The sequence below is a fragment of the Neofelis nebulosa genome, chromosome 14 (genome assembly GCF_028018385.1).
Source record: "Neofelis nebulosa isolate mNeoNeb1 chromosome 14, mNeoNeb1.pri, whole genome shotgun sequence".
In the NCBI taxonomy this organism is placed as follows: Eukaryota; Metazoa; Chordata; class Mammalia; order Carnivora; family Felidae; genus Neofelis; species Neofelis nebulosa.
Genome location: NC_080795.1, coordinates 10,666,844 through 10,691,966, shown reverse-complemented (window position 1 = coordinate 10,691,966; position 25,123 = coordinate 10,666,844). Strand labels below are relative to the sequence as shown.

At 42.9% G+C, this 25,123-nt stretch overlaps 1 protein-coding gene and 1 long non-coding RNA gene across 3 annotated transcripts in view; one reads left to right on the top strand and one right to left on the bottom strand.

The window, feature by feature from the left end:
• Positions 1-3,024: 3,024 nt before the first annotated feature.
• Positions 3,025-21,358, bottom strand: LOC131494910 (uncharacterized). The gene is made up of 2 exons (XR_009253636.1): positions 21,182-21,358; positions 3,025-7,243 (listed from the first exon to the last, which is right to left on the bottom strand). It is a non-coding gene; the product is annotated as an uncharacterized LOC131494910 (long non-coding RNA).
• A 33-nt stretch (positions 21,359-21,391) lies between these two features.
• Positions 21,392-25,123, top strand: part of TOX (thymocyte selection associated high mobility group box) — a 309,777-nt gene continuing 306,045 nt past the window's right edge. The window contains exon 1 of one of the 2 annotated variants that reach the window (XM_058699652.1): positions 21,392-21,615. In XM_058699652.1, the coding sequence (XP_058555635.1) occupies positions 21,514-21,615 (102 nt within the window). In that variant the 5' untranslated portion in view covers positions 21,392-21,513. The remainder of the gene's footprint in view (positions 21,616-25,123) is intronic. The other variant, XM_058699651.1, reaches the window with a different exon arrangement.

Genomic DNA, 25,123 nt, shown 5'->3' with positions numbered 1-25,123 from the left:
GTTTTATTATTTTTATTTTTTTATTTTACTTCCAGTGTGGCAAAATTTACTTCTTGCTCTATCATGCGTTATATATATTTTTGCTTATATATTACACGTATGCGGGTTTTTTGGTTATACCAGAAGTTTTCTAAACATTACTCTTTCTTTCTCTCCCTCCGTCCCTCTTCCTTCCCATGCCTCTCTCTTTCTCAATCTCTCTTTCTCAATTTCTCTCTCTGTCTCTCTCTCTGTCGCACACACACACGCACACACACGCACACACACACTACAAAACTTGTACCTGTCTACGTGCCATTATGTGTTCCTCAAGCACGTGATTATATCGGCTCCACAGCATTTAATCAGAGACATGTAGATAATTTAGCTACTTTCTATTTTCAGAAATTAAGATTTCACAAGTCTTAATATTTTTACAGTTTTAAATAGTGCCACAACTAATATCCTTGTGTACAAAAAAACCTTGTATCTTTGATTATTTTCTTAGGATAGATTCTTGGATGTTATTATCCTGACAAAGGGTATGAACTCTTTCAGGGCTCTTGATGGATTTTGCCAAATTGCTTTCTAGAAAGGTTGTAGCAATTTACAATTCACTGCAGTATGTGATAGGTGAAGAGTGCTGTCTCTTCGGTGATTTAATGTGCATTTCCTGATTACTCGCGAGGTTAGACATTAACTGGATGCACTATATGTTTAACGAATTCCCTTGTAAGAGTTTCAGGTGATTTTAATTATCCTGTTTGAAGCTTCCTTCTTCACTCAAAATATTTGTGAATCTTTCTCTAAGCATAACGCTGTGTTAAAACTAAGGATTAGCTCAACAGCCCAGCATACTTCAATACCCATGGCATAACTGGTGTACAAGGGGACAATTATGTCATGATGCAAGGAAATGTAGCGGCAAATGAAGGCTTCTGCTCGGCAAACCCACTGCTGTACGAGAGCAAAGATCCTTATTTCGCTGTTTTGAATAATCAAAAGGAGGCTTAATACAATTTCATGCTTTCTATTGAAAAGGAAAATACCATATTGAAATCTGCCTTTAAATGATTTTTAATTTGGCTATTTTACAGTTAATATTGTTCCTCCACCCCAGGGGTGTTTGGGAACCATTCAGCATGTCTATTTTCCATACCAATATCTTGCTAAAATCCACTGCTGGTTTCCATTATCTCTGGGAAGGGATCTGCTAATTGTCACCTAAAGGAATTCTGAGATATTATTTAACACACTATTACAGTTTAATACAATGACGGTAAAATCATCAGCTTTCCTCTTAGTTTTATATATCACCTTCTTATGAAATTAACTCTTCCCTTCTAAAAATATTCTTTCCACGTGAAACATTCCTTGGACCAGTCATTTGTCTTTTTGTTGTAGTATCATCCATGACAATTTCTCATCGTGGTGAGGACCACTTATGTGAAACTGTGGCCATCTCAATGGAATTTTATGATATCCCCACCAGGATGCTCCTTGAAGTCTCAGATAAAAAGCCTTTCATCTCTTCATTCCCTTTGTATCCAGAGACAGAGGGTCAGTTGACCACGGATGCTGCAGGCAAGACCAAAAACATGTGCACACATCTCATTGGCACCAGAGAAGAAAAGGGAAATATATGTATTTCCATTTGAAATAATACAACTAGGTAAAACCTAACGCACGAAAAAGTAGACTGCGTACCAAGCAGCTCTTTTATTGGGAGAATAATTTTTGTTTTGTTAGGAAAATTTTTACACTACTTTCTGGCTGCACTGGCTTCACGGAGGGTCTGTTTGCATTGTAGGTTGCCAGAACTAAGAAGCGTTTTGCCTAATCTCAGTTGCTTCAGGCCTAACCCTGGTAGATGTGATGAGCTACTGCACACACCACTTATGGCAATTTAAAGAAAACCGTATCTTTATTGAAAAAGAAAGAGAGAAGAAAGAGAGGGAGGGAAAGAAAGAGAGAGGGAAGAATCTCCAGGGTAGCCAAGCAATGCTCTCTTCTCAGCGGGGTTTGCTTGTCCATCCCTAGTCAGCTTTGCTGATCTTGGCTGATCTCTTCCAGGATGCTGGCTTCAGCTTGTTCTCATGGTAGGAGCAGAGGGAAGGGAGAAAAAAGAAGAATAGTTGTGTGCAAGGCCTCTTGAGTCCAAAGCTTGAAACCAGCATGTTGTAGTCACCACCATTTTCTAGAGTTCAGAGTAAATTCCAATATTAATCCAGACTTAAGAAATAGGGAGATGGACTCTACCTCCTGATGGGAAAACCTACAAAGTTGTGTTTCAAAGACTATGGATAAGAGACAGGTGAAGAATTGGGGCTATTTTGGAAACCTATCAAAATGGTAACAATTAGCTACTATAAAGTTGCATACATTATTCCTCCCAATTTTTCCTTAAGTTTGTCATATCCTACAGTATCATTTTATTTATTTTTTTAAGTTTATTTATTTATTTTGAGGGAGAGAAAGAGAGAGTATGGGAGAGGGGCAGAGAGAGAGACAGAGAGAATCCCAAGCAGGTTGTGCACTGTCAGTGCAAAGCCCAACATGGGGCTCGAACTCACAAACCATGAGATCATGACCTAAGCCAAAAGCAAAGGTCAGATGCTTAGCTGACTGAGCCACCCAGGTGCCATATATATATATATATATATATATATATATATATATATATATATACACACACACATACACACACACACACACACACACACACACACACACATACACTTAAGAGACAGAAAGAGAGCATGCACAGGTGGGGTAAGGGCAGAGGGAGAGAATTTATTTATTTATGTTTATTTATTTTTGAGAGAGGAAGATTGTGAGTGGGTGAGGTACAGAGAGAGAAGGGGTCAGAAGATCCAAAGTGGGCTCTGCACGGACAGCAGTGAGCCCATGTGGGGCTTGAACTCACGGACTATGAGATCATGACCTGAGCCAAAATCAAGAGTCGAATGCTTAACGGACTGAGCCACACAGGTGCCCCAATGCAATTTTAATAATAACAAATCATGCTATATTTACCTCCAAGTGTGTTATGTGAATAACTTTATTGATAGGCATCTTTCCAGGTCAGTATATATAGCTAAATCATTCCTTTAATGTCTACATACATAAGGTTTAATAAATCCACGTATCATTATTTAAGCATTTCCCAATAGATGAAAATATACTTGACATTTTTTCCCATTGCAAACATATCTTACAAGCATATTTTTGTATTCTTGTGCTTTCAGTTATAAAAGTTTGTTTCCTAGAAGGGTGATTTCTAGTTTAAAGGGTATATATATTTTTCACTTTATTACAGTAAATTTACTTTGAAGAAAAGGCTAATTTGGGTAATATATTTGTCAAAGTAATTAATGCCAATTATTGGAACAGATAACCCGAAACACAGTCACTTAACACAAAGAAAAGTAGATATGGGTCAGGCAGCCATCTTGAATAGCTCTCTACATGGTTACTAAGGAACCTCACCTCCCTTCACCATGTGTCTCCGCCACCTTAAAGAGTGGCCTCAGAATTGCTTTACTAGTTCCTGTGCATTCAACAAGACTCCAAGAAGAAAGAGAGTTAGAATAAGGAGATAGTGGGAGACATTTTAAGACCAAGGCTTGGAGCATCATATTTCTCTTCTGCTGATATTCCTTTTGCCAAAACTCAGTCACATAGCTTCAATCTAAGTACAAGGGAAGCTGGGAAATGTAGTTTTCTTATGTGCTCAGGACTAGGAACACTACTGATGAACATCTGCTCAGCTGGTGTCTCTGATGATACATTTTCTGTATGTGATACTTCTATTATTTTATTGTTATTATTTGAAAATCCTGAAATGCTCAAAAAGGAACAAATCTTGCCTAATGCCAGACCTTTTAAAATTGGAAAAATAGCAAATACTCCTTATCCATCCCGTCCCAACCCTACAGGTAAACACTGTTAACAATTTAGAGTTTGTCCTAGTTTGTTTCTGAAACATGTTTCTATCTAACCAAGTATCTATCTGCTTATCTATCTATATCTGTTACATATGTACATGTTAGGGGCTAAATTGTGTCCCCCAAAAGTTGTATTTTGAAATCTGAAGCAGTCTCAAAACGCAACTGTTTTTGGAGATAGAGTCCTTAAAGGGGTAATTAAAGTAAAATGAGGTCATTAGGGTGGGCCTTAATGCGAATATGACTGGTGCCCTTGTAAGAAGGGGAAATTAGGATGAAGATATGCACAGAGGGAAGGCCACGTGAGGACATAGGGACGAGGAGGCATTTATGAGCTAAGGAGAGAAGACTCAGAAGAAGCCAATCCTGCTACCACCTTGATTTCAGGTTCTTAGTCCCCAGAATTGTGAGAAAACAAACTTCTGCTGTTGAAGCCCCCCTCCCCCCATCTGTAGTACTTTGTTATGGCAGTCCTAGGAGACAAATACACTCTACATAATTACACATTAATTATAGGCTTTCAAACTCCTTCACATTCCCCATTGTACATAAACCTCCCCCCACCCCACTTTTTTTTTGCTTGCAAATAAATCATCTTAAGTATTTGCCTGTATACATTTTTTAAAAAGCAGTGACTTTCATTTACATTTTCTGTTTCTAGTGAGAATTAGAATTTTTATCACATGTTACTATTTACTTATTTGCATTTTTCCTTCTGTAAATTTACGATTTGTGCCACTTATCTATTTTTAAAATCATTTTGTTCCCTTTATTTTTAACGCAAAGAACTCTGTATGTTATTTATAACAACGCTTTGTCCTATATGTTGCAAAGATATTTCTCCCGATCTGCCGTTTATATTTTGACTTGGTTTGTGAGAATAGTTTGATTTATAGATGCTTTACATTTTCCTGTTTCCTCATGAGTTTCCATTTGTTAGACACTATGCTGGTTGTTGCAGGATATAGCATAAGCAAGTCCGAATTTCTGTCCTCAGGAAGCTTATAGTCTCCGGGTTGGCTGAGACAGGTACATAATTATGCGGAATCCCTAGCACCATATGGAAGACATCATGAGAAAACAAATACTCAAGCTGGGGCAAGAAGGTGAAGAAAGGCTTTACAAAGAGAGCATTCATGAAACATCTTGAAACACGATGTGAGCCAAAAAACATGTCTAAGTAGTACACGAGACATGTTTATTAAAGCCTCCTGCCCACAGAGTCTGAAATAGCAGCCGCAAGGGTACTCCTTTGTTTGGCTGATGATGTTTAAGAGTAGCCTGGTGGGGGTGAGATGTGGAAATAGTAGGCAAGAAAAAGAGGGAAAGTGACTCGATCTCCCCTTTAGGCTCCTGTGAAAAGCTCAGAGCAGAGTAAACTCAGCAACGTGGCAGGGGCCGGCCTCTGGCCTCTGGGTTCCACCTCCTCTCAAATGCCCCAACGCAGACCTGCAGGGGCAGGTGATGAAGTGTGGGTCCTCACCAATTCTGAAGGGCTCCCTGGACCTTGCGGCACAGCTAGGAGCACTCAGGGTCTTAAGTGCCCACGGGCCCGTGTGCTCTGAAGGCCCCAGGAGTCGGGTGGGCCACGCCCAAGAAAAAGCAGCTCTGCGTAGTGTTGCACGGAGGGAGGGTCCGTGTGCAGAGGCCCCCTGCCTGAGCGGGCATCCTGGCTAGCACTTTCCTACTCGGGGACTTCCCTACTTGGTGACTTTCCCTCTCTGTGCCCCAAGTTCTTCTCTGATGATTGGGACTGATAATAGGGCCTACCTCATGAGGTAAGAAATTAAGTGGGATAATACATACGAGGAGTTGAAGCCAGTGCCGACTCTTAAGGACCCAAGGCACATCAGAATTACTATTTTACAGTCTTTGTGAATCCCCCCACCAGAAAGGATATATTGTATTCTTATTAGGATCCTTGTTGTATAGATGGGGAAACCGAGCATCAAAAGATAGGATCTACTCCCCAAAGCCTGGCAGATAGCAGAACATGTATGTAGACCCAGGATGATGGGTCCCAGAACAAGCGTTCTACATCCCCCCACTGTGGTCTCCCCCACCAGAAAGCACACACTAGCCAAGAGTAGAGAAGCGTTTTTTTTCTCCTCCCTTGGCAGAAACTGTTGCTTTCATTGGGGTAGTTTCAAGGTAAGGAGAGCAAACCAAAGAGTGTCATCTGAAAAAGAGGGGGGGGGAGGGGGAGAAATTTTCCTGAATATATTCTTCTAGGCTTATTTAATTATCCAGATAAATGAAACCTTAGACCTACTTTGATTCGGTGCCCATAGACCAAATATAAGGGCGAACTTACTTGCTGAAGTTGCCTTGCTGTGATCTTTCTCGGCCTGGAGCAGGAGGCCAACATTCCCCCACATAACCACGAACTAGCACTTACGCCCATTGGAACTGGACCCCTCAGAAGGCAGCCAACAAAGGCAGTGGCCAGCGTGGTTGGGAGTTTTCCTTTCTGTACAATTCTTTTCCTGTCTGATCACTTGGCCAGGGGGATTATTTAATCTGATTTGTAGAGTCTGTAGCCTGCCAGAACCTCACATTCTCAACATATTTTAGAAAATACTGTAGAAAGGAAATTTTACACGGCCTGTAAAGGAGACTACCTCCTGAAGTTATGCTTCATAGAGAGCTGCCGCACTGAAAGGGCCCACACTGAAAGGGCGATCTCCGTCAAGAAGACGGTGGAGAACTGCACGTTGCCTTGAAACTCAAACGGTAAAAGCCAACTCCACTGCAAATAGGGAAGAATTACAGGCAGCTCAGGAGACTTTTGACCCAGCAGTGAAAGGACCTTGCAGAAGGAGACTTTCTGCCATTCCTGTTCCCCAGAAAAGGCCCAGCCATGAAAGAAAAATAATTCAAATGTATCCCCAAATGCACAAGGACATTCAATGCCGCTCCATTGCCTCAGCCAGTTCTTTCTCCTATTCTAAAAATGAATACAACAGCGCTTTCAATTAGAACAAGCAGTTGCTTTATGCGGGGACAGATTAAGTTAGTGTTATTTTTTTTAGACTCCCTTTTTGAATTTTCAAGTCCCAACATTGAGATGAAAAAGATGTTTTTCAGTTCCCCCACTTCTTCCAACTTCTTGAAGCCCAAAGATCCAGAATAAACCACTGAGCTCTAAGCCAGGCCTATTACAAATCCCACATCCTTGGCTTTAAACACACCTTTGCCACCTTGGAGCCATCGATCAGTGCGCAGGAGCCCAGGTCTTCAAATCAGGGATGCTCCGTCCAATGGTATGACGTAAATGTGATTCTATCTATATGTCTCTTCATCTGTGTCTGTAGATCCTGAAAAAAAAAAAAACTCAGATAGCAGATGATGAGGTCATCATCCATGTATTAAAGGAATGCTCTTTAATAGGCATATGTTCCCACTCTTTGAAACTGATGTCACGGAACGAATAAAATCCTTTTTTTTTTTTTTTTTTTTTTGTATTTTCACACAGTTAAGGCAAACATGTGGTCTTATCAGGATAATTTTCAGTTTCAGTGGTTACAGCTCAACTATGTAGCCGGAACGACAACCTTGCCATGCATATTCTGTTTATTGGAGAGGCAACAAAGTCCCGGGATTTAAAGTGCAATAAACTGCCACGTTCAAAGCCTGGCTCTCCTGCTTCCTATGATTATGAACTTGTTCTAATTATTTTGTCAACACACAGTGAGGAGAAAGCTGGGTGAATTTATTTGAACTCGAGTCCATTAAACAAATAATTGCTGAGTACTTGTTACGTTTCAGAAGTTGTGCTTGGCCCTGCAGAGCCTCAGAGATGAACAGGACACGGTAGCTGTGCCCCAACAGCTTAATGAGAGAGAGGATAACTATATATATATATGTGTATATATATACACACATATATACATATACAGTATATATATATATATATATATATATATATATATATATATATATATGACTGTAGCACAAGGTGATATGTAAGAAGTCCCATGAAAGAATCACCAATAATTGTTCTGGGAAGGAGAGTGGGGAAAGCCCAGATTGGGTAGGAGGGACTAGGAAGAGTCACAGGAAGAGGGCAGTGATGGTGGCAGGAGGAAGCGGAAGGTAGGGCAGGGCGTTGCCTAGGAACGTAGAGTAGAAGCTAGAGAAAAGGGCCTGCTGAGAGAATATGAAGTGATCTGTTCTGGTAGATACATAAACACTGAGAGAAATAAGACAAGAAATCAAAGCGGAATCTGGAATGCTGGGTGTGGGAGTCCTTACTTAACTCCAAAAGCAATAAACATGGGCAACATTCACCGATATGTCCCAAGTGCCTCTGGAAGCTTCTAGAAAGAGATGAAATACTGGCTTAAACTCGAGATGCAAAGATACTAAATCGGTAGGCAGCAACATTATGAGTTTTCTTATGTGAAAATAGCAGATTAAACTTTGAATAGAAATTTATAAATTAATTTACAATTTTTTAAGAATGTGTTGGAACTTTATCACATTTTACCAAGCAGCAGCCTCTCTGAAAGACCTTTTTTGCAGCATTTGAAATAATTAAATTGAAGATTCAGTGTACCTTTTCAATCATTTTATTAAAAAACTCATTCTGGTTTTCTCTGAGGGAGAGATAAACCACCGCTTAAGGAAGTGGCTAAATCTTTTTTTAAACTACTGTATTCACCATAAAATATATGACACTATTCCCAAATAACACCTAATAGAAGCTGGTCACCTCAAAATCAGAAAAAAAAACCCTGCCATTTCCAAACCACTTTTTGTATTCGTCTGTAAACCAGATGTTGGAGGTACAAAGGTGATTGAGATGTAATCTAGAACGGAAGAAGAGCGTAAAAAAAAATCGTTACAGCTCACTAATGAAGGAATCCACGGTGTGCCTGGGGTGGGGAAGGAGGGCTTAGCACAGTTTTACTGAAGTAATATTTGATTTGGGTCCTGAAGGTAATAGGAGCCATCATGTGAATGTGTGGTCGTGAGCATGTTCTTTCTCGACTGAAGGAATAGTGGATGCGAATGCTTGAAAGGAAGGCAAGCACAAGTAGCTAATCGCAGGAGAACAAATGGCTCAGTGTGTCTGGGTATCAGAAAAGCTGGTGGAGGTGTTTACGCAGGGCAATGGCGTGCTCGATGGGTCCTCTAGGTTGACAGTCACGGCGGGGGTGTAGATGCCGAATTGTAGGTAAGGAGAACCAGTGAGAGATGCCAGCGATAGTTCAGATGAGAAATGACAAAGGATGAGACCTGTAGTTAACCATGGCATTGAGAATAACTACTAAATGAGCTATGCAGCCCACGAGAAAACTATTTATATATGAATTGCATTTATCAAGATTTATGTGTGCGTTACAAGTTTGAGTGACTGAAGAAATACAAGTAGATGTAGCTGGTAGATGGTTGGAAATAGACACCTGGGAGTCAGAAAACAGGAAAGAATGTTGATTTGACAGAGATTAGACAATAAGTCGTAGTTGGAGCTATGGAAGGAGATGGCCATCCAGCAGAGGGTATAGAAAAGCTTTTACAGACTTGGAGGCCAGCACTGTGTCTGGCGTATACAAAGGACTCACTTTATTTGTTGAATGGATGACCGATTGAATGAGAAAACAGATGAATGTCTACCATTCCCTCCTGGAACATTCCTTCCTTGGAATCGAGGACTCCCCGTTCCCTTGATTTCTCTTATTTCCCTGTTTCTTGTCATATTGCTTTTTCTACCTGTTTTTTTTCTCTTCATGTGGATGCTCCCCAGTTATCTATCCACAAAGACAAATATAACGCAGGATCTCTTCACTTAAAGGCTTCACCATCGAACAAGGAACCAATTTTTAAAGCCCCAAGAAAGTCAAGAAATGTGAGAAATTAAGAGTGCCCGGGGAAATGGACAGGTATATATTCAAAGGAGGCCTTAGAACAGTTTCAATAGAAAATATTTCAGGAATGGAAATCCAGATTGCTGTGGGTTGAAGAATAAATTGGAAAGTGAAGAGGGACAGACAAGGAATCATTTTAAGAAGCTTAGTAACAATAGGGTGGACGGAGATAGAGCTGTATCTGGAAGGGGGGCATTTCAAATGTTGTTTTGCTGAGGGAAAAGGGGTCTGGGCATGAAAGAGGTGAGTGTCCTTTAGATCAAGAACCCAACAAAACATAACAAATATTGTCTTTGACCTCAAGGAGCTAATTGTTTATTGTAGAAAGCAGATATGTGAATTGTCTGGGAAGGTAGAGTATGATAGATTTCATGACCAGCCTGTGCCAGCTGGAGGGTCTGAAATGCTGTCCTGAAGAGAATAATGATTCGATGCCTGATCTGAGTCCGAAAGAAAAATGGGAGCTTTTCGTGTAGATACCAAGGGAAGGGGATGCTGGGTAGAGGAAACAGTGGGAACAAAGGCACAGGAATATTAAAACCATAAATGTTACAAGTCATTTGTCATTTTCTCCCAGCCTGTGGAATGTATTTTCATTTCATTGGCAATGACTTCTGAAAAGCAAGGTTTTAATTTTCCTAAAATTCAATTTATCAAAGTGCACTTTGTATCCTAAGGAAGCTTTGTTTAATCCAAGTCATGATTTTATCCTCTATTTTCTTGTATTATTTTTATAGTTTGAGCTCTTTAATTTGGGTCTATGCTCTGTTTAGAGTTAACTTTTGTATATGGTGTGATGTAAGGGTTTATTTTTACACTAGGGTATCTAATTATTCCAGCAGAATTTGTTGAAAAAAATATCATGTTTTCATTGCATTACCTTGTCACTTTTGTTTAAAATCAATTAACTATGTGTTTATGGGTCCATTTCCAGACTTTTGTTTTGTTCAATTTATTTATACGCCTATCATTATGCCAATATCATGTGGACTTTGCTATTGTAGTTTTACTGTAAGTCTTAAAATCAAGTGGTGTAATTTTTCCAACTTTACTCTTTTTAAAAATTGTTTTGGTCCTTTGCACTTCCATAAAAATGTTAAAATAAGTTTCTTATTTTCAACAAAAAAAAAGGCTAAAATTTTTATTGGGGTTTCATTGAATCTATAGATCATTTTGAGCAGAGTGATATCTTAACTATATTAAAGTCCTCATACTTTGAACATGGTATAGCTCTCCATTTATTTAGGTCTGCTTTAATTTCACTCAGCACTGTTTTTGCAATTTTTAGTGCACAGGTTTTATATAGTTTGTGGGATTTATACCTAAGAATTTCATATTTTTTATCATAAATAACTTTTTTAATGTCCAATTGTTTGCTGTTTGTATAAAGAAATAGATTTTTTTTTTTCATACTGACCTGGCATCCTGCAACCTTGCCAAAGTTACTTATTACTTTTTTTATAGACTCTGATAAAGGACTACATCCAGAATATATAAAGAACTTCAACAAATCAGTAATAAGTGGACAAACAGCCTGATCTTACAAAGGCAAAAGCTTTTAGCAAACTCTTATCAAAGAAGATATACTAGTGACAAACCTATGAAAAGATCATTAGTCATCAGCAAGATGTAAATTTAAAAGTATAAATATATAATTACAAATCCACTTGAATGGTTGGCCTCAAAAAGAGTAACAATGCCAAGTGTTGGTAAGGATTTACGGCAATCAAATCTCTTAGACTTTACTTGTAGGAATGAAATAGGGTACAGTCACTTCTGAAATCAAACTGGCAGCTTCTTACACATTGAAAAATGCATTTGCTACACAACCGAACTTTCACATCCCTGGATACCCACCCACAGAAAATGAAAGCATATGTCCATACAGGTATTTGTACTTGGATTTTCACAGCAGCCCTATTCCTTGTAGTTAAAACTGGATAAAGAAAACTGTCACATTCACAATGGAATATTACTCAGCAATAAAAAGGAGCAAGATACTAATAGACATAACAATGTGGATGAATTTCAGACACATTACGATAAAGGAAAAAAATCAGACAGAAAAGACCACATAGTAAAAGATTCCACTTATATAACGTTCCAGAAAAAAACAAAACTACAGCAACAAAATCAGGTCAAGAGTTTCTTGGGGTCTGGGTTTGGGGGAAAAAATTGACTACAAAGGGACCCAAGGGGACTTTCTGAGCTGATGGAGATGTTCTGTATATGATTGTGGTGCTGCTTCACAAATTTCTGGAAACTCATCAAATATACATTTAAAATCAGTGGATTTTGGGGCGCCTGGGTGACTCAGTCAGTTAAGCGTCCGACTTCGGCTCAGGTCATGATCTCGCGGTCTGTGAGTTTGAGCCCTGCATCGGGCTCCGTGCTGACGGCTCAGAGCCTGCAGCCTGCTTCGGATCCTGTGTCTCCCTCTCTCTGACCCTCCCCTGTTCATGCTCTGTCTCAAAAATAAATAAACGTTAAAAAATAAAATAAAATCAGTGGATTTTTTATTATACATCAGTTGTTCCTTGACGGATTGCTTCAAAAGAAATCCGGTGAATTTAAGTTATTAAGACTGTAAGACTGTATAATCCACTATCCGAGACTCTACAGGCCAAATGTGTTTTTGGTGGTGGTGTTTTTCAAATGTTTTTTGAGGTTCACAATTTGTGAAAAATTTGTGGAAGCTTATATAGTATATTACATAACCGTCCTTGATGCAGGGGTTGTTGTAGCATCTCATAATCAAACATAGTACTATTTCTGCAACAAAACATAATCCCAGAGTGGGATCAATACATTCTATAAAGAGCCTCTTGTCAGTTTAGAGGAGACGTTACCTCTAGATTTTGCTGCTAGAGGTATAATGAAACAACTTAAGAGTTTTCAGAGCTTTTGGAGCTTCAGAATTGAGATTGAGGGGCTGTGGTCTTGTCCAAGCAGTTTGGTATTTGCTATTATTTTGATTCAGAGGTTAGGCTAGAGGGGGGAGAGATTCTGAGGCTGAGAAAACATGAGGCTGGAGAGACAGATCACAGAGGATCACAATAGTATTTTCCTGGGTATCGTGATATACTTACAGCTACTAAAATGGCACATGAATAACTCAGAAAAAGGAGGACCTGATCTGTCCTCCAGTAACAAACTCCTGTGGTTATTTATGAAAACCTTACTGTAATGGAAATAGTATGTGGAAATCCCATTGTCCATAAAGTATTATAACACAAATATTATAATATCATATAATTAGAATATGATATTGATCAAATATCAAAGTCAAGTCACATAGTTAAGCCCTTCAAGACTCCTCAACCTCTTCAAGAGAAAGTTCCAGCCCTCAGACAAAGAGTTTTGGTGATCTAACCTCGCTCTCTAAGTTGCCTTGCTGTCCCTCCCTCTGTCCCCTACCCCCCATCTCGGCACCTCAAAAACGACTGCAAATACCCAATTGCTTGTGCTGGTTGTTCCCAAACTTTTGTCTTTAAAGCCTCTTTGACTTTGTTAACACTTTTCCCTCTGATTAAATGCTATTCCCTCCCTTCGTCCTCTGGGAAATTTCTATTCTAGAGGTTATAAATGCTTATGGAGACCACACAGAAAACAAATGAGTAAAGCAGCCAAGAAAATGGAGGTGTAGAAGAGCAACAACACGCAACATATATGGTTATGTAAGACACCTAGCATAGAGAGGGCCCTTACAATGGTGTCCTTAATTAAGAATGATACTAGACCGTAATAATACAGATGAGGCAACACAGAATGCAATACCACTGGAACTGTTTCCCAACCTGTCACAATGAAGTTGGAAGTGTTTACACGTTATGACTGATATCTTGAGTTTTTGCCAGTAGCTTCCTAAATTAACTCTTTCTGAGACCAAGGGAAAATCTGCCAAGTTGTCTTCTTGGAAAGAGCACTGTTTAAGGAATTGATGATAGTTGAGGCCATCAGTCCTATTCAGAGAGATGCCATTTCTTCCCTCTAGGAGCTTATAATCAGCATCAAAGACAGGAATGCAGACAGGCAGAGTGGCGCACCATTAGGAACAAAATGGAAACATTAAAGCAGTCCATGGATAGTCAGGTAATTGCATTAGGTAAAGGTCAAGCATAAGTGGATTTGTAGTGGAAGGAAGCAGCGAGTGCCTAATCAGGGCAGAGATCAGGAACTGCACGTGGAAACTGGGCAGGGCAAGGGTGAAAAATCACTTACCTAATCAACCCTGGAAGATTTCATGGGACGAGTGGGGGAAACAGTAGCAACCATCGGCCAGAGCGGGAGCTGAAGAGTCTCTTGCCGTCTTCGAAATGTGTGATTTTTGAATTAGTGAATTGAAGGCTACACGTTAAAATACACTATTATCAAGCAGGAAGGATTCCTTTTCTTTCATCTTCGGCTCTGACATCATCCTATAAGGCCGTCTTTATCGTGTGAGAGTGTCCTTTTACAAAAGTAACATTCTAACAATGTATTAAATATTTTAACTCCACGTTAATTCTGAGTTTTAATATTTAATATTTCATTTAAATATTGTAATTCCTAGCTTTATAACGTGTCCTAGGTCGTGCCGGCAAAATCAGATGTTTGCTGCTTTTCCTTTGTAACCAAAGTCCTTGAAAATATTCAGGAACACTATCTAATGTGAAAGGAAGCAGTTTTTGACTTTCAAGAACTACGAGAGGTGTCTTGGTTCCCCTTCTGGATGAGCGTCACTTTGTGCTATCCAAAACGGATGAGCACAGAAACCCTTTAGATCATTAGAGCTACGTTTGAACCCTCTGCCCGCTGGATCACACGGAAGGAAGGTGTATTTCAAGAAGAGGGGTGTCAGTGGGTGCTTGGGTGACTTGAAAACTTTGATCGGGTGCAGAGATTTTAAAATCTCTCCTTTGGCGATACATTCAAGATCACTGGGGAAAATGCTTTTCATGTGTGACTAAATCCTTCACGCTCTAGGATTACATCCAATTTCTTATGCCGTATCTTCAGCATAGGTGTTCTCTCGTTGTTTGAGAAAGAACTCTTGAGGTACACGATTTGAAGATATTGCATTGCCTCTCTAGTCAGGTCCTTTAATCTTTCTCAAAAGGTCTCATTTTTCCAATCCTTTAATCATCCCTGTGGTGAAAAACTAAGTGTGCATCCCTTTTTTGTCTCCCTCTGGACAGAGGTGCCGACCGGTCTAAGTCCGGAGGGTTGTATTTATCCATTTTACGCCCAAGTGGTACCTTCCCTGTGTAAACTGAGTGTTGCCGTTGACTCGTTGTGTCTTTTTCAAAACGAACGATCCCAAAACACGGCTATGAACACAGTTCAAAATCAGACACACAGTGTACAAGGAAACCAGAATCGTCTTCCCTTTGTATTCCTCTGGCTCCCTTTTGGGCCCCACTTTCACGGGAATGTGGGAGCCCTGATTATCCATTTTCACCAAAATAGCATTTACTGAGGCAGGCATATTAACTCAGGTAAAGCAAAATGACTGTTCCTTTCATCTCAGCAACTCCGCACCTACTCACCTTCCAATTGACTTTTTATAGAATATTAGTCTGCATTAAAAAAAATCCATTTAATTGCGCCGGAGAAACACTTCGCTGCCGCGCTCCAGGCCCATAGCATGTCGCAGCTGCTCCTATTTAAGGCATAATTGTAGCCTCACTCTTCTACGAGGAACTAATTCTGATTTTGAAAGGATTTGTCCTCACAGTTTATCCTGATGAGAGAGGACCGGATTATTGCCGTGTGAAATAGCTGAATAGTCCTATTACAGCTATTATGCCACAAATGTTGTATATTGTTGAAGATCAAAGTACTGTACCGCACTCAATGGCAAGATGCACAAGCCTGGCCCACTTCCCATATTATGTAAAAAACACTGCATTTTATGAGTCATTTAGTACCATGTGAGGTATCTGTGGACCCTCTGTCATTTCTCTCAAACTTTCCTCATCATTCAGAAATCCTTTATTTTCTGGTTGAAAGACTTACAATCTAGTCATTTCTCACTAGTCTCCCCAGGAAATAAACTTCAGTACTCTGTGTTCTCCCATTGCATTAGGTTATGCATTGCGTATCATTCTGCTTTACATTCAAATTACGTGACACAACTCTTAAAGAACTGTGGACCATGGTACATTCCGACCGGTAAATTGAGAACATGTAAACGTTTCCTATCAAAACCATTAGTGAGGTTCGCAGAGCCTTTAAGATGCGTGGGACTCAGCGTTGGTTAGGCGGTGAGGGCACGAACATGCCTATTTCACCCCATAATCCTGTTAGGAAGGTAAACCGGTAAACACATCATAACAAGATGCCTTATGGGAGAGGTGGCCCATACACAGGAGGTGTTCCAACGAATGGTATTTAAAAAGAGTGAGGTTTTCTTCTATGAGAGAGATTGAGGGGTCAGCCGTAACTGGAAATCTCACCCTTACGTTAGAGGAGGCCAGTGAAGGGCTGACTATTAAGTTTGTTATAAAACGTGGCATGCTTTGATTTTAGCTTTAACATTTGGCATTTCAAAATAAATTCCTCCGTAAGATGTTTCATCCATATCACTAAGAGAGGGCTATTACCCTTAAAGAAAACTAACTCCAGAACTAACAAAAGATACCCCTCAAGAAATGCGGTTTTGTTGTTGTTGAATGAGAGTCTTATGTTTATAAGACTTATATATAAGAGACTTATATTTATAAGACTCTTATAAATCATGGACAGGATGAACTGTCTAGGGGATATTTACCCTAATGCATAACATTCTGCGTGTAGTTTGGGGACATTACTACAAGATTTAGGATTTACGTCCACAGTACAAAGAATCAGTAAACGTAAAATATGGTCAATGGAAACAAGTGCAAATTTGAAAACACGACAATTATGAAACTGTAATTAAAACGAAGACGGGTAGTGTTGAGGGATCAAAATGAGATGCTGAGTATGGTTTGTAATTAGCGGTTAGGGTTTCCAGTGGAACTTGTAAAACTAAGTAAGAAAGTGAAATTCAATGTAAAGAAATTAGGACTAGGTCCAGGACATGGTAGGCATTTCAGAAAGTGTAGCTATCGCTATTATTACATCAATACTAGTAAGGAGCTATTGTATTCATAGACACACATTTTTTGATAATGGGAGTTCCTAGTTCAGATGATCAAATTGCAATCTGGGTCTCTACAACAATTCATTCCTGTTTAGTTGGAATAATTGAGTCAATTGCCACACCGCAGATGACGGGGACCTGGAGGGGTGATCCTTTATGTTCCCTGGTGAGAGCCAACACAAAATAACAATCCAGCTAGTTAATTTACTCACTAAGATCTTGTGCTTTTCACATTCCCTTTGTGCCCATGTTTTCTTGCCTCCTAGACCAGTGGTTCTCTATCTTTCCTGAAAGTTAGAGCCCCTGGACAGGAGCTCCTGGGTGGCTCAGTGGGTTAAGTGTCCACTTCCGCTCAGATCCTGATTTTATGGTTCCCGAGATAGAGCCTGGATGTTAGATCAAGCCCTGCATCACGCTCCCTGCTGTCAGTTTCCGAGTTCCAAGCCCTCGGATCCTCTGTCCCCATCTCTCTCTGCCCCTTCCCTGCTCTTGCTCTCTCTCAAAAATAAACATTTTAAAAACTCCTATGCCCTGTGGAACGCCTGGGTGGCTCAGTTGCTTAAGCATCTGACTTCAGCTCAAGTCATGATCTCCCAGTTCCAGGGTTGGAGCCCCACATGGGGCTCTGTGCTGACAGCTCAGAACCTGCAGTTGGATTCTGTGTCTCCCTCCATCTCTCTCTCTCTGCCCCTCCCCTGCTCATGCTCTGTCTCTCTCTCTCTCTCGAAAATAAATAAAACATTAAAAAAATTTTTTTTTTAATAAAGAACTCCTATGCCCTAAATAGATTGAATCAGAACCTATGGGGGAGGAGCCCAGGCATGAGTATTTTTCAAAGCTTCTAGGGTGATTCCACTGACAGGGCTAAGTTGGAAATACTACTCTAGAAGACTTAAACACATCTAAAGTAGAATCTCTTTTAAGTAATTTGTTTTTCTATGTCAACCTATACACAATACATAGCATAGTGCTTTGCTCTGCTTACAGGCTTGTTGAATAATGTACAAACAAATGGATGGACAAAATAAATTAGTAAATGTTGCCATGATACAGAGTTTAATGTCCTAGAAATTGAAAAATAATAGAACGCCTCTCCACTATTGTATCTCCCAAATCAATAAGATTTACTCACGGGTTTAGCTATTTAACGTCCCCTAATTTTTTCTTGGGAGAACTGCTCCCATTCGATATCTGATAGGCCTTGGGTAGAGCATTAAAAAGAGAGTTTTGTTTTTTGTTTTTAAGATCACGCTGAGATGATCTTCACAGTCTTCTCTTCATGTATGAACGACTGGAGTTAAGAGACTTTTTTTCTTTTTTGTAACCCACAGCTCACATTTCCAGCCGAGTTGGGAAAATGCAAGCAGTTCTGTCACACCGGCCGAGCTACCATTTAACTCAATTCTGACGGCACCTACCTGGAGACAGCATCAGATCCCACAGGCTCAGGGCTCAAATGCGTACACTGTCCCGACCACTGGAGATGCCAACTGCAAGCCCATGCTTCTGACGGATCAGCCATCAATCAGAGTTTCCCCACGACCCCCCTCCTCGGGTGTGATTAATTTATTAGAGTGGCTCATACGACTCCGGAAAACAGTTTACTTACCGTTTACCGATTTATCATGAAAGGATGTCATGGAGGATGCAGTTGAACATCCAGATGGAAGGGAAGGAGATGTGAGAAAAGGTATGGGGATTCCATGTTGTGTCCTGGCACACCACTCTCCCTCAGTTCCATGTGGTCATCAACCCAGAAGCTCTATGAATCCTGAACTTTCGGGATTTTTATGGAGACTTCATCATGTAGGCACGATTGATCATGGCCCCCATTTTCGTTCCCATCCTCCGTGAGGTTGACCTTCATGGTCTACTCTCCATGTCTGGGTAGTTGGAGTTAAGAGCTTTTTTAATCAAGAGTTCACTTTCCCACCCCTCACACCACACCATGCACGGACATATCACTTTGACTCCACTGACTGCACATGGAAGAAACTGGGCCCAAACTGGATAGAGGGACACAGTTCCCATGCATTTGGGTTTTCCCTCACAAGGCAGAGGAAAGTAGTAGGTCTACAGAAATCACTGTCTTCCCTAGGTGTCAGGATGTTGACAGTGATATTGTTCCTGCCCTGAACCATTCCATCTTCCTGATGCTCACAGAGCCATCAAACAGGCATCAATTATGGTTTCCAAGGAAGTCTGTAGAATTTTGAAATAAGGTAGTATGTTGGTAATAAATGCTGAACTGATGCCAGAAATTTAAGTTTGGAAGTATTTAATGTCAACCCAAAAGCTTTTTTTTAAGTTGTGGAAATACATATATATAAGCATATTTTAGCATCTACAATTGAATTTGAACATTGACATTACAAAACACAAAACCTCATTGAAATTTTATCATAAACACCTTTATTAAGAGGAAAAACATTTTGTTTCTTACTTTCATTTTGTACCTTGAAGGACCTGTAAATGTGGAGGTTCTTCTGAATCCAGAGGAGAGGAATTCTTTTTTTCTTACCGCTCTCTCCCCTATGCAATTTCCACCATGTCAATCTCGAGATGGGGAAAAGGCTGGGTTTTTGCTACTTATAAAAATGATGGCGAGAAGAAAGAAAGCAATGGTTTAAGGGCGGGGGGGGGGGGTGTGTGTGTGGAAAGATACAAAAACTACAAAGCAATGCTTAGCAAAAGGTTCCTGAAAAGCGACGCATAGACGCCCAACGATGCTATCGTTTCTTATACTTTCTTCATAGATTCTCTTCCAGCTCTCTCTGATTGTACCTGAAAGGTGCTCTCAATTGCAGAGGAAGCGACATAGCTGTGAAAAAGTCGCACGGAGCAGTTGGCAATCAACATGCACTGTAAAGTTGCGTGGAGTGGGAAAATGTTCTTAGCATCCTCCTTGGCGCCAGAAACAAGTGGAACGAAGTACTTCCAGGCTCCCTTTGTGGGGTCTTGGGCCCTAGTGTGCAGGGGTGCTTCCTCCCGGGAAGGTAAATATAACCCTCTCCTGCCTGGACTTCCCACCAAGGACAGAGCCTCAGGGATGAATCTGTTGGCCTACAGCCAAGACTTACCTATTTCCCCACCCCCGTCATCTGGAAAAACGAAGTTGCAAGTTCCTGTGTTTTAGAGGTAAGGAGGGAAACCGTGATTGGTGATTTCCTCCCGCACTTACCTACCCGAGGAAGGGGGAGGCTGATTCCAGGCGTTCTGTGCCTCTCCAAGAGCATCACTGGGCTTCCAATTTTAAGAGACAAGAATCTCACCCGGGGCAACTACCAAGCCCACGTGTTTTCCCTCTAGCCTGATCGTGTGTGCTGATGACCGTTTCCCTATTTACACTTTGACTTACCCCTGTGGTCTTCTTAAAGTTTCTCAGGTAGCCCTAGCCTTGCAAACCTTCCAGTGGGGCACAGATCTTTGGGAGGTGAGGGCTGCAGGCAGAAGGGAGCAACAGAAAGGAGGAGACTCCTAAGCCCATTCACACCCTGCAGTCCTTTCCTGTCCCTAGCCCAGTAGCCCATTACAGCGCACGGATGATTCGCGCTCCCTGCGGGTTCCTGGTCCCCAGGACCGGCGCTGCGTGTTATAGTCACCACCACCAGGGGCTGGGAGAAGGGTGGGGGCGCAGAGACAGGAGTGGGGAAGGCCACGCAAGGGGAGGTGGCGGATGCAGAGAAAGAGGTGGGGACCGCCGCGGAGCGGGCGGTGGGAGCGGGGTGGGGCCAGGGCGGGCCCAGGGGCGGGGCTGCGGGGCGGGGTGCGCCACAGCGCCCCCTTGCTGCGCGCTCCCCGCCGTGCCCCGGGGCGGCCGGTGGCTAGGGCTCCGCAGCCCCTTTGTGTGCGACGCGTTGGCCGAGAGGAGCGCGGCTCGGGCACGGCGGAGGCTCGGCGGGGTCCCGCCGCCCCGGCCCGGTCCCGGCCGCGCTCTCCTCCTCCTTCTCCGCTCCTCCCTCCTCCGGCCCCCGGCCCCCAGCCCCACGCCGCAGCCATTGGGCCGCGAGCAGCCCCGCGTCCTGCCGCGCACCCTACCCCGCCCGGCCCGGGGCGTTCACCCCCTCCCCCCAACTCCCGCCCTGTCCCCGTCTTCATTCCTCCCCCCCATCCCAGGCCTCCAAGGTGGAGAAAATAAACTAAAAGCAGAGCAACTCAGAGACTCCAATAAAACGCCCAGGACCTAGAGCCCGAGCGCGAGCGCGTGTGCCGGGCGGCGAGGGGCGCGGGAGGCGGGGATGGGGGGGGCGGGCGGGGGGACAATGAGCGCATGAAGTTACCTGCCCGGCGGCGGCGGCGGCGGCGGCGGCGGTGGTGGCGGCGGGGCCGGGAGGCGGCGGCGGAGCAGGCTGCGCGCTCGGCGCCGACGGGTGCGCGCCGCGGCTTGGGGGAGAGTTGAGCGCTTTTCCCCCCTCTTTTTTTTTTTTTTTTCTTTCTTTTTTTTTTTTTTCTCCTCTTCTTCTTAAACAAACCACAAACGGATGTGAGGGAAGGAAGGTGTTTCTTTTACTCCTGAGTCCAGACACCTCTCTCTGTTCCGTCTAAGCTTGTTTTGCTGAACACTTTTTTTAAAAAAAGGAAAAGAAAAGGAGTTGCTTGATGTGAGAGTGAAATGGACGTAAGATTTTATCCACCTCCAGCCCAGCCCGCCGCTGCGCCCGACGCTCCCTGTCTGGGACCTTCTCCCTGCCTGGACCCCTACTATTGCAACAAGGTGAACGCTCTGCTTTTGTTTCCACCGTGTTCTTGCTGCTTGATCCCGGGAGGGGGGCGGCGGCGGCGGCGGCGGGCCGGCTCGGCTGCCGGGGCCGGTCGGCGGAGGCCGGTCCCGGGCGCGCTCGGCTCGCAGCCCGCTACAGCCCTGCGTGCGCTTGGGTAGTAAATACTGTGCAGCACAGCTCCGGGGGTTTGCCAAACACCGCGATTGTGCGGAAAGTGACACGATTTGCTCGGATTCTTTCCTTCCTGCTGTTCGCGACTGAGGCTCCCTGCCTAGGTTTGCCGGGGGGCGTTTAAAAAAAAAAAATTAAGAGAAAACCACGGAATACTTTGGGGGGTGTGTCTGGGGTCCGGGAACGGAGGCAGAGAGTAAGAGAACTCAGTTTATTTTCTAGTTTCCTCTTCTCCCTCCCGCCCTCTCTTGGGCTGCGGGGACTCGTGGCACCGCTTCCCTGCCCGGGATTAGTTGCCAGGGGAGCAGCCGGGAGTCGGGGTGCAGGGACCAGGGAGACGCCTCCGCCCCCCACGGGGAAAATTGCTCCACAAGTCTTTTGTTTTCCTAAACCCTTTCGGGCGGCCGAGCCCGGTGTTCGGACGCCAGTCTGCGGGCCGGGGTGCAGGGTGCAGCGGGGTAACAGGGTTTGGGGGACAGCTCCCGCTTTGGGGGGGGGGGCGGTGCGCGCGGTAATTGCAAGTTTGTTAGAAGCCGGGCTAGCGCGTTGAGTTCGCGTCCCAAGCTCCCGCACTCTTCACGGGGCTGGAGCAGGGTCCCGGTCTGGGCTGTACGCGCCAGCCCGGTGACCCCAGGTGCCAAGGCCGCGGGGGACCCGGGCGCGGCTAACCGGGCGGTTGGCCCGGGGCGACGCGGGGGTTGGGGGGGGGGGCGCCGGCAGAGCTACGGCGGAGCCCCGTTTGTCCCATAGAATGGTCAGGGGATAGGAAGGGAGGGGGTTATCCTCGAGGCTTCTCCAACTCTCGGCCCCGAGAGGGAGGACGCGCAGGAACCGGTTTCCCGAGAGCGGCCGCAGGGCCACGGCTGTCCTCGCCTCGGGCTCATTGGACGTGTGTTAAGCGGTCCCGCCGGGTGAACGTCGGCGGGGAGGAGTGAGCTCTCGGAGACAGCGCGCGAGTGGTTTTGACGCCCAGCTCCCGCTCAACCTGCCTGATACTCTATCTCCTGCAAGCGATTCCATGCTAGCCCCTCGGTGAATTCCACTGTGTAAATCCTTGGGACTTCTAGTATTTGCCTGGTAGCGAGGCATCATCAAACAGCTTTCTTACGTGATACAGAGGTATTTAGCGCGCTGCATCCTTAGCCCCCGGGGCTCTCCACCACGCAACCGCCTCGCAGCTCCGAGTCTTGGTCAGTCGAGACACACACACACACACACACACACACACACACACACACAAAACTGTGACTTAAGTGAGCCGCAGATACCACTCCGTGCTGAAGCTCCTTGATGTTGTGTAAGGCTCAGTAAAAGGCATGGTACTGTATGCCGATGATGGATAGGGAAGTTTGGAACGAAGGAAATCTAGTCTTGGGCAAGGCAGAAAGGCATTTTATCACACAGAGAGAGCTCTGTAGCTAGGAACAGGTTGGAAAGCTCCGGAAATTTGACAAGAGAAGTTTGTGTGAAGTTTCATTATTTGTCAGTAGCCTAGTTCTCCCATTCTAGAATCTGTTTTGCCTTTTTATAAGCAAGTATTTTGTGTTTGTAAAGTTCTATGTGGCTCATAAACTATCACTAATACTAATAAAAATAATAAAGTAGCAGACCTATCCTGGATCGTAAACACATATTCCACAGTTGTAACCAGAACCAAAAGGTCAGAACCATTTTGGCGATGAAACTGGACAAATCTTATTAAATTTATGGTGATTTTAGGCTCCAAAAAGAAGGCAACGACTTGGATACACATTTCACTCGTCTTTCTTGTGATAGTAGGGTCAGATTTAATTTAAAAGTTAAATGCTTTGGAAAATCAAGAATTACTTCAATATATTAAATCATTTTCCAATTAAGTGCTTTAAATAATTTTCGTGGGTTGTGCTGTGAATTGAATAAATTGATTTGCAAAGTCTTCAGAATTTCTTTACTAGCTCATTGAAGTTCCTTTTAAGTCCCCCCATGTATGAGGAGCAAACTGTTCTTTTTAAATGCAAATTAGCCACCCTTTCTATAGGCCAGTTGCAAGTCTTCTATTTAACTTATCCAGGGAATAATGGATTTTTAAAGATGCAAAGTCATGATATACTTCTAATAGTAGGAAGAGACTTCATGGAAATGCTTCTCCAAGAATGCCTTCCCCTGCCTTTCTCTGTACAGCAGTCTATCAAATATATTTGTCACTGATCCCCGATTATATCAAATATACCGAGTAGGTTTGCTAGGCCCCAGAAAACCCAGACACTAATTTTTTTCTACTCCATCATGATTAACACTGATACACAATTTCTGTCCACCCCCGCTATTTTCGTTGCTTAGAATGTAGTCAACTAGCATTCATTTTCTGCGATGACTCAAGTGAATTTGCAGGGATATGGAAGATGGACAGAAGTTTGGAAGATGTGAAATCAGAAATCTGTATCGACATTTAGTAAAAATAAGTTGGATCAGCCTTCCCTCTGAGAGCCAAGACTGCAAAGTAAACCTTGTGTCTTTCAGAGGTGTAATGAATATGCAGTTTATTACAAGAAGCAGTCACTTTGTGAGGTTATTTGTTTTTAATAGGGTGATAAGATCATAAATTAATAATTATCTTTATTTTAAATCTGCCAACACTGTTGCAGTTAAAGTCGGTGTGCTAATAAATCCCAGCGGAACCAATATCTGTATGCGGTTCAGAACCATGCAGTTGTAGCTATAGTTTTCCCACTGACGTTTTTTCAATGTTAGAAGAGACCCTAATCCACAAAATGAATATCCTCTTCCTGAAGCTTCTCTAAACTAAAAGGGGGTTGTGTTACCCTGCTGACACTCTCCGGCACTGCATTGCCAAAACACTACTTACATTTTTCAGTCCATAAACTCCGTGGGAGGAATTTTTTTGGAAACAGTTTAATCTACCATTGCTCTATTGTAAGAGCACATTACGTTATGAACACATCACTATGCAAACTGGCCTCCATTTTCACATAGCCCATTGCGGGAGAAAAGTGAGAACAATGCGGGCGATGTTGGTTATGGCAACGGTGTGAGGCATCTCTTCTACAAACAGCCAGAATGGATGGCATGTTGCTGTATATAGGTCAGCCTTTGAAACAGCAGCGGAGCTCCTAGACTGGACGCAAACATGCAGGCTGAAAGTGACAGGGTTCACCTCCTGGAACTTAAAGCATGGTTACATTTCAGACATTGAGAGACGGCATCATAGTTGAGTTTCATCTAATTAAGACTATTTTAAGTAACATTGTATCCCTTGATTGAAATTAGATTAAAGGAGCTCACGATTGGAGTGCAGCAGTAAAATATAGTCCTATTTTTTGTCCTAGTTGA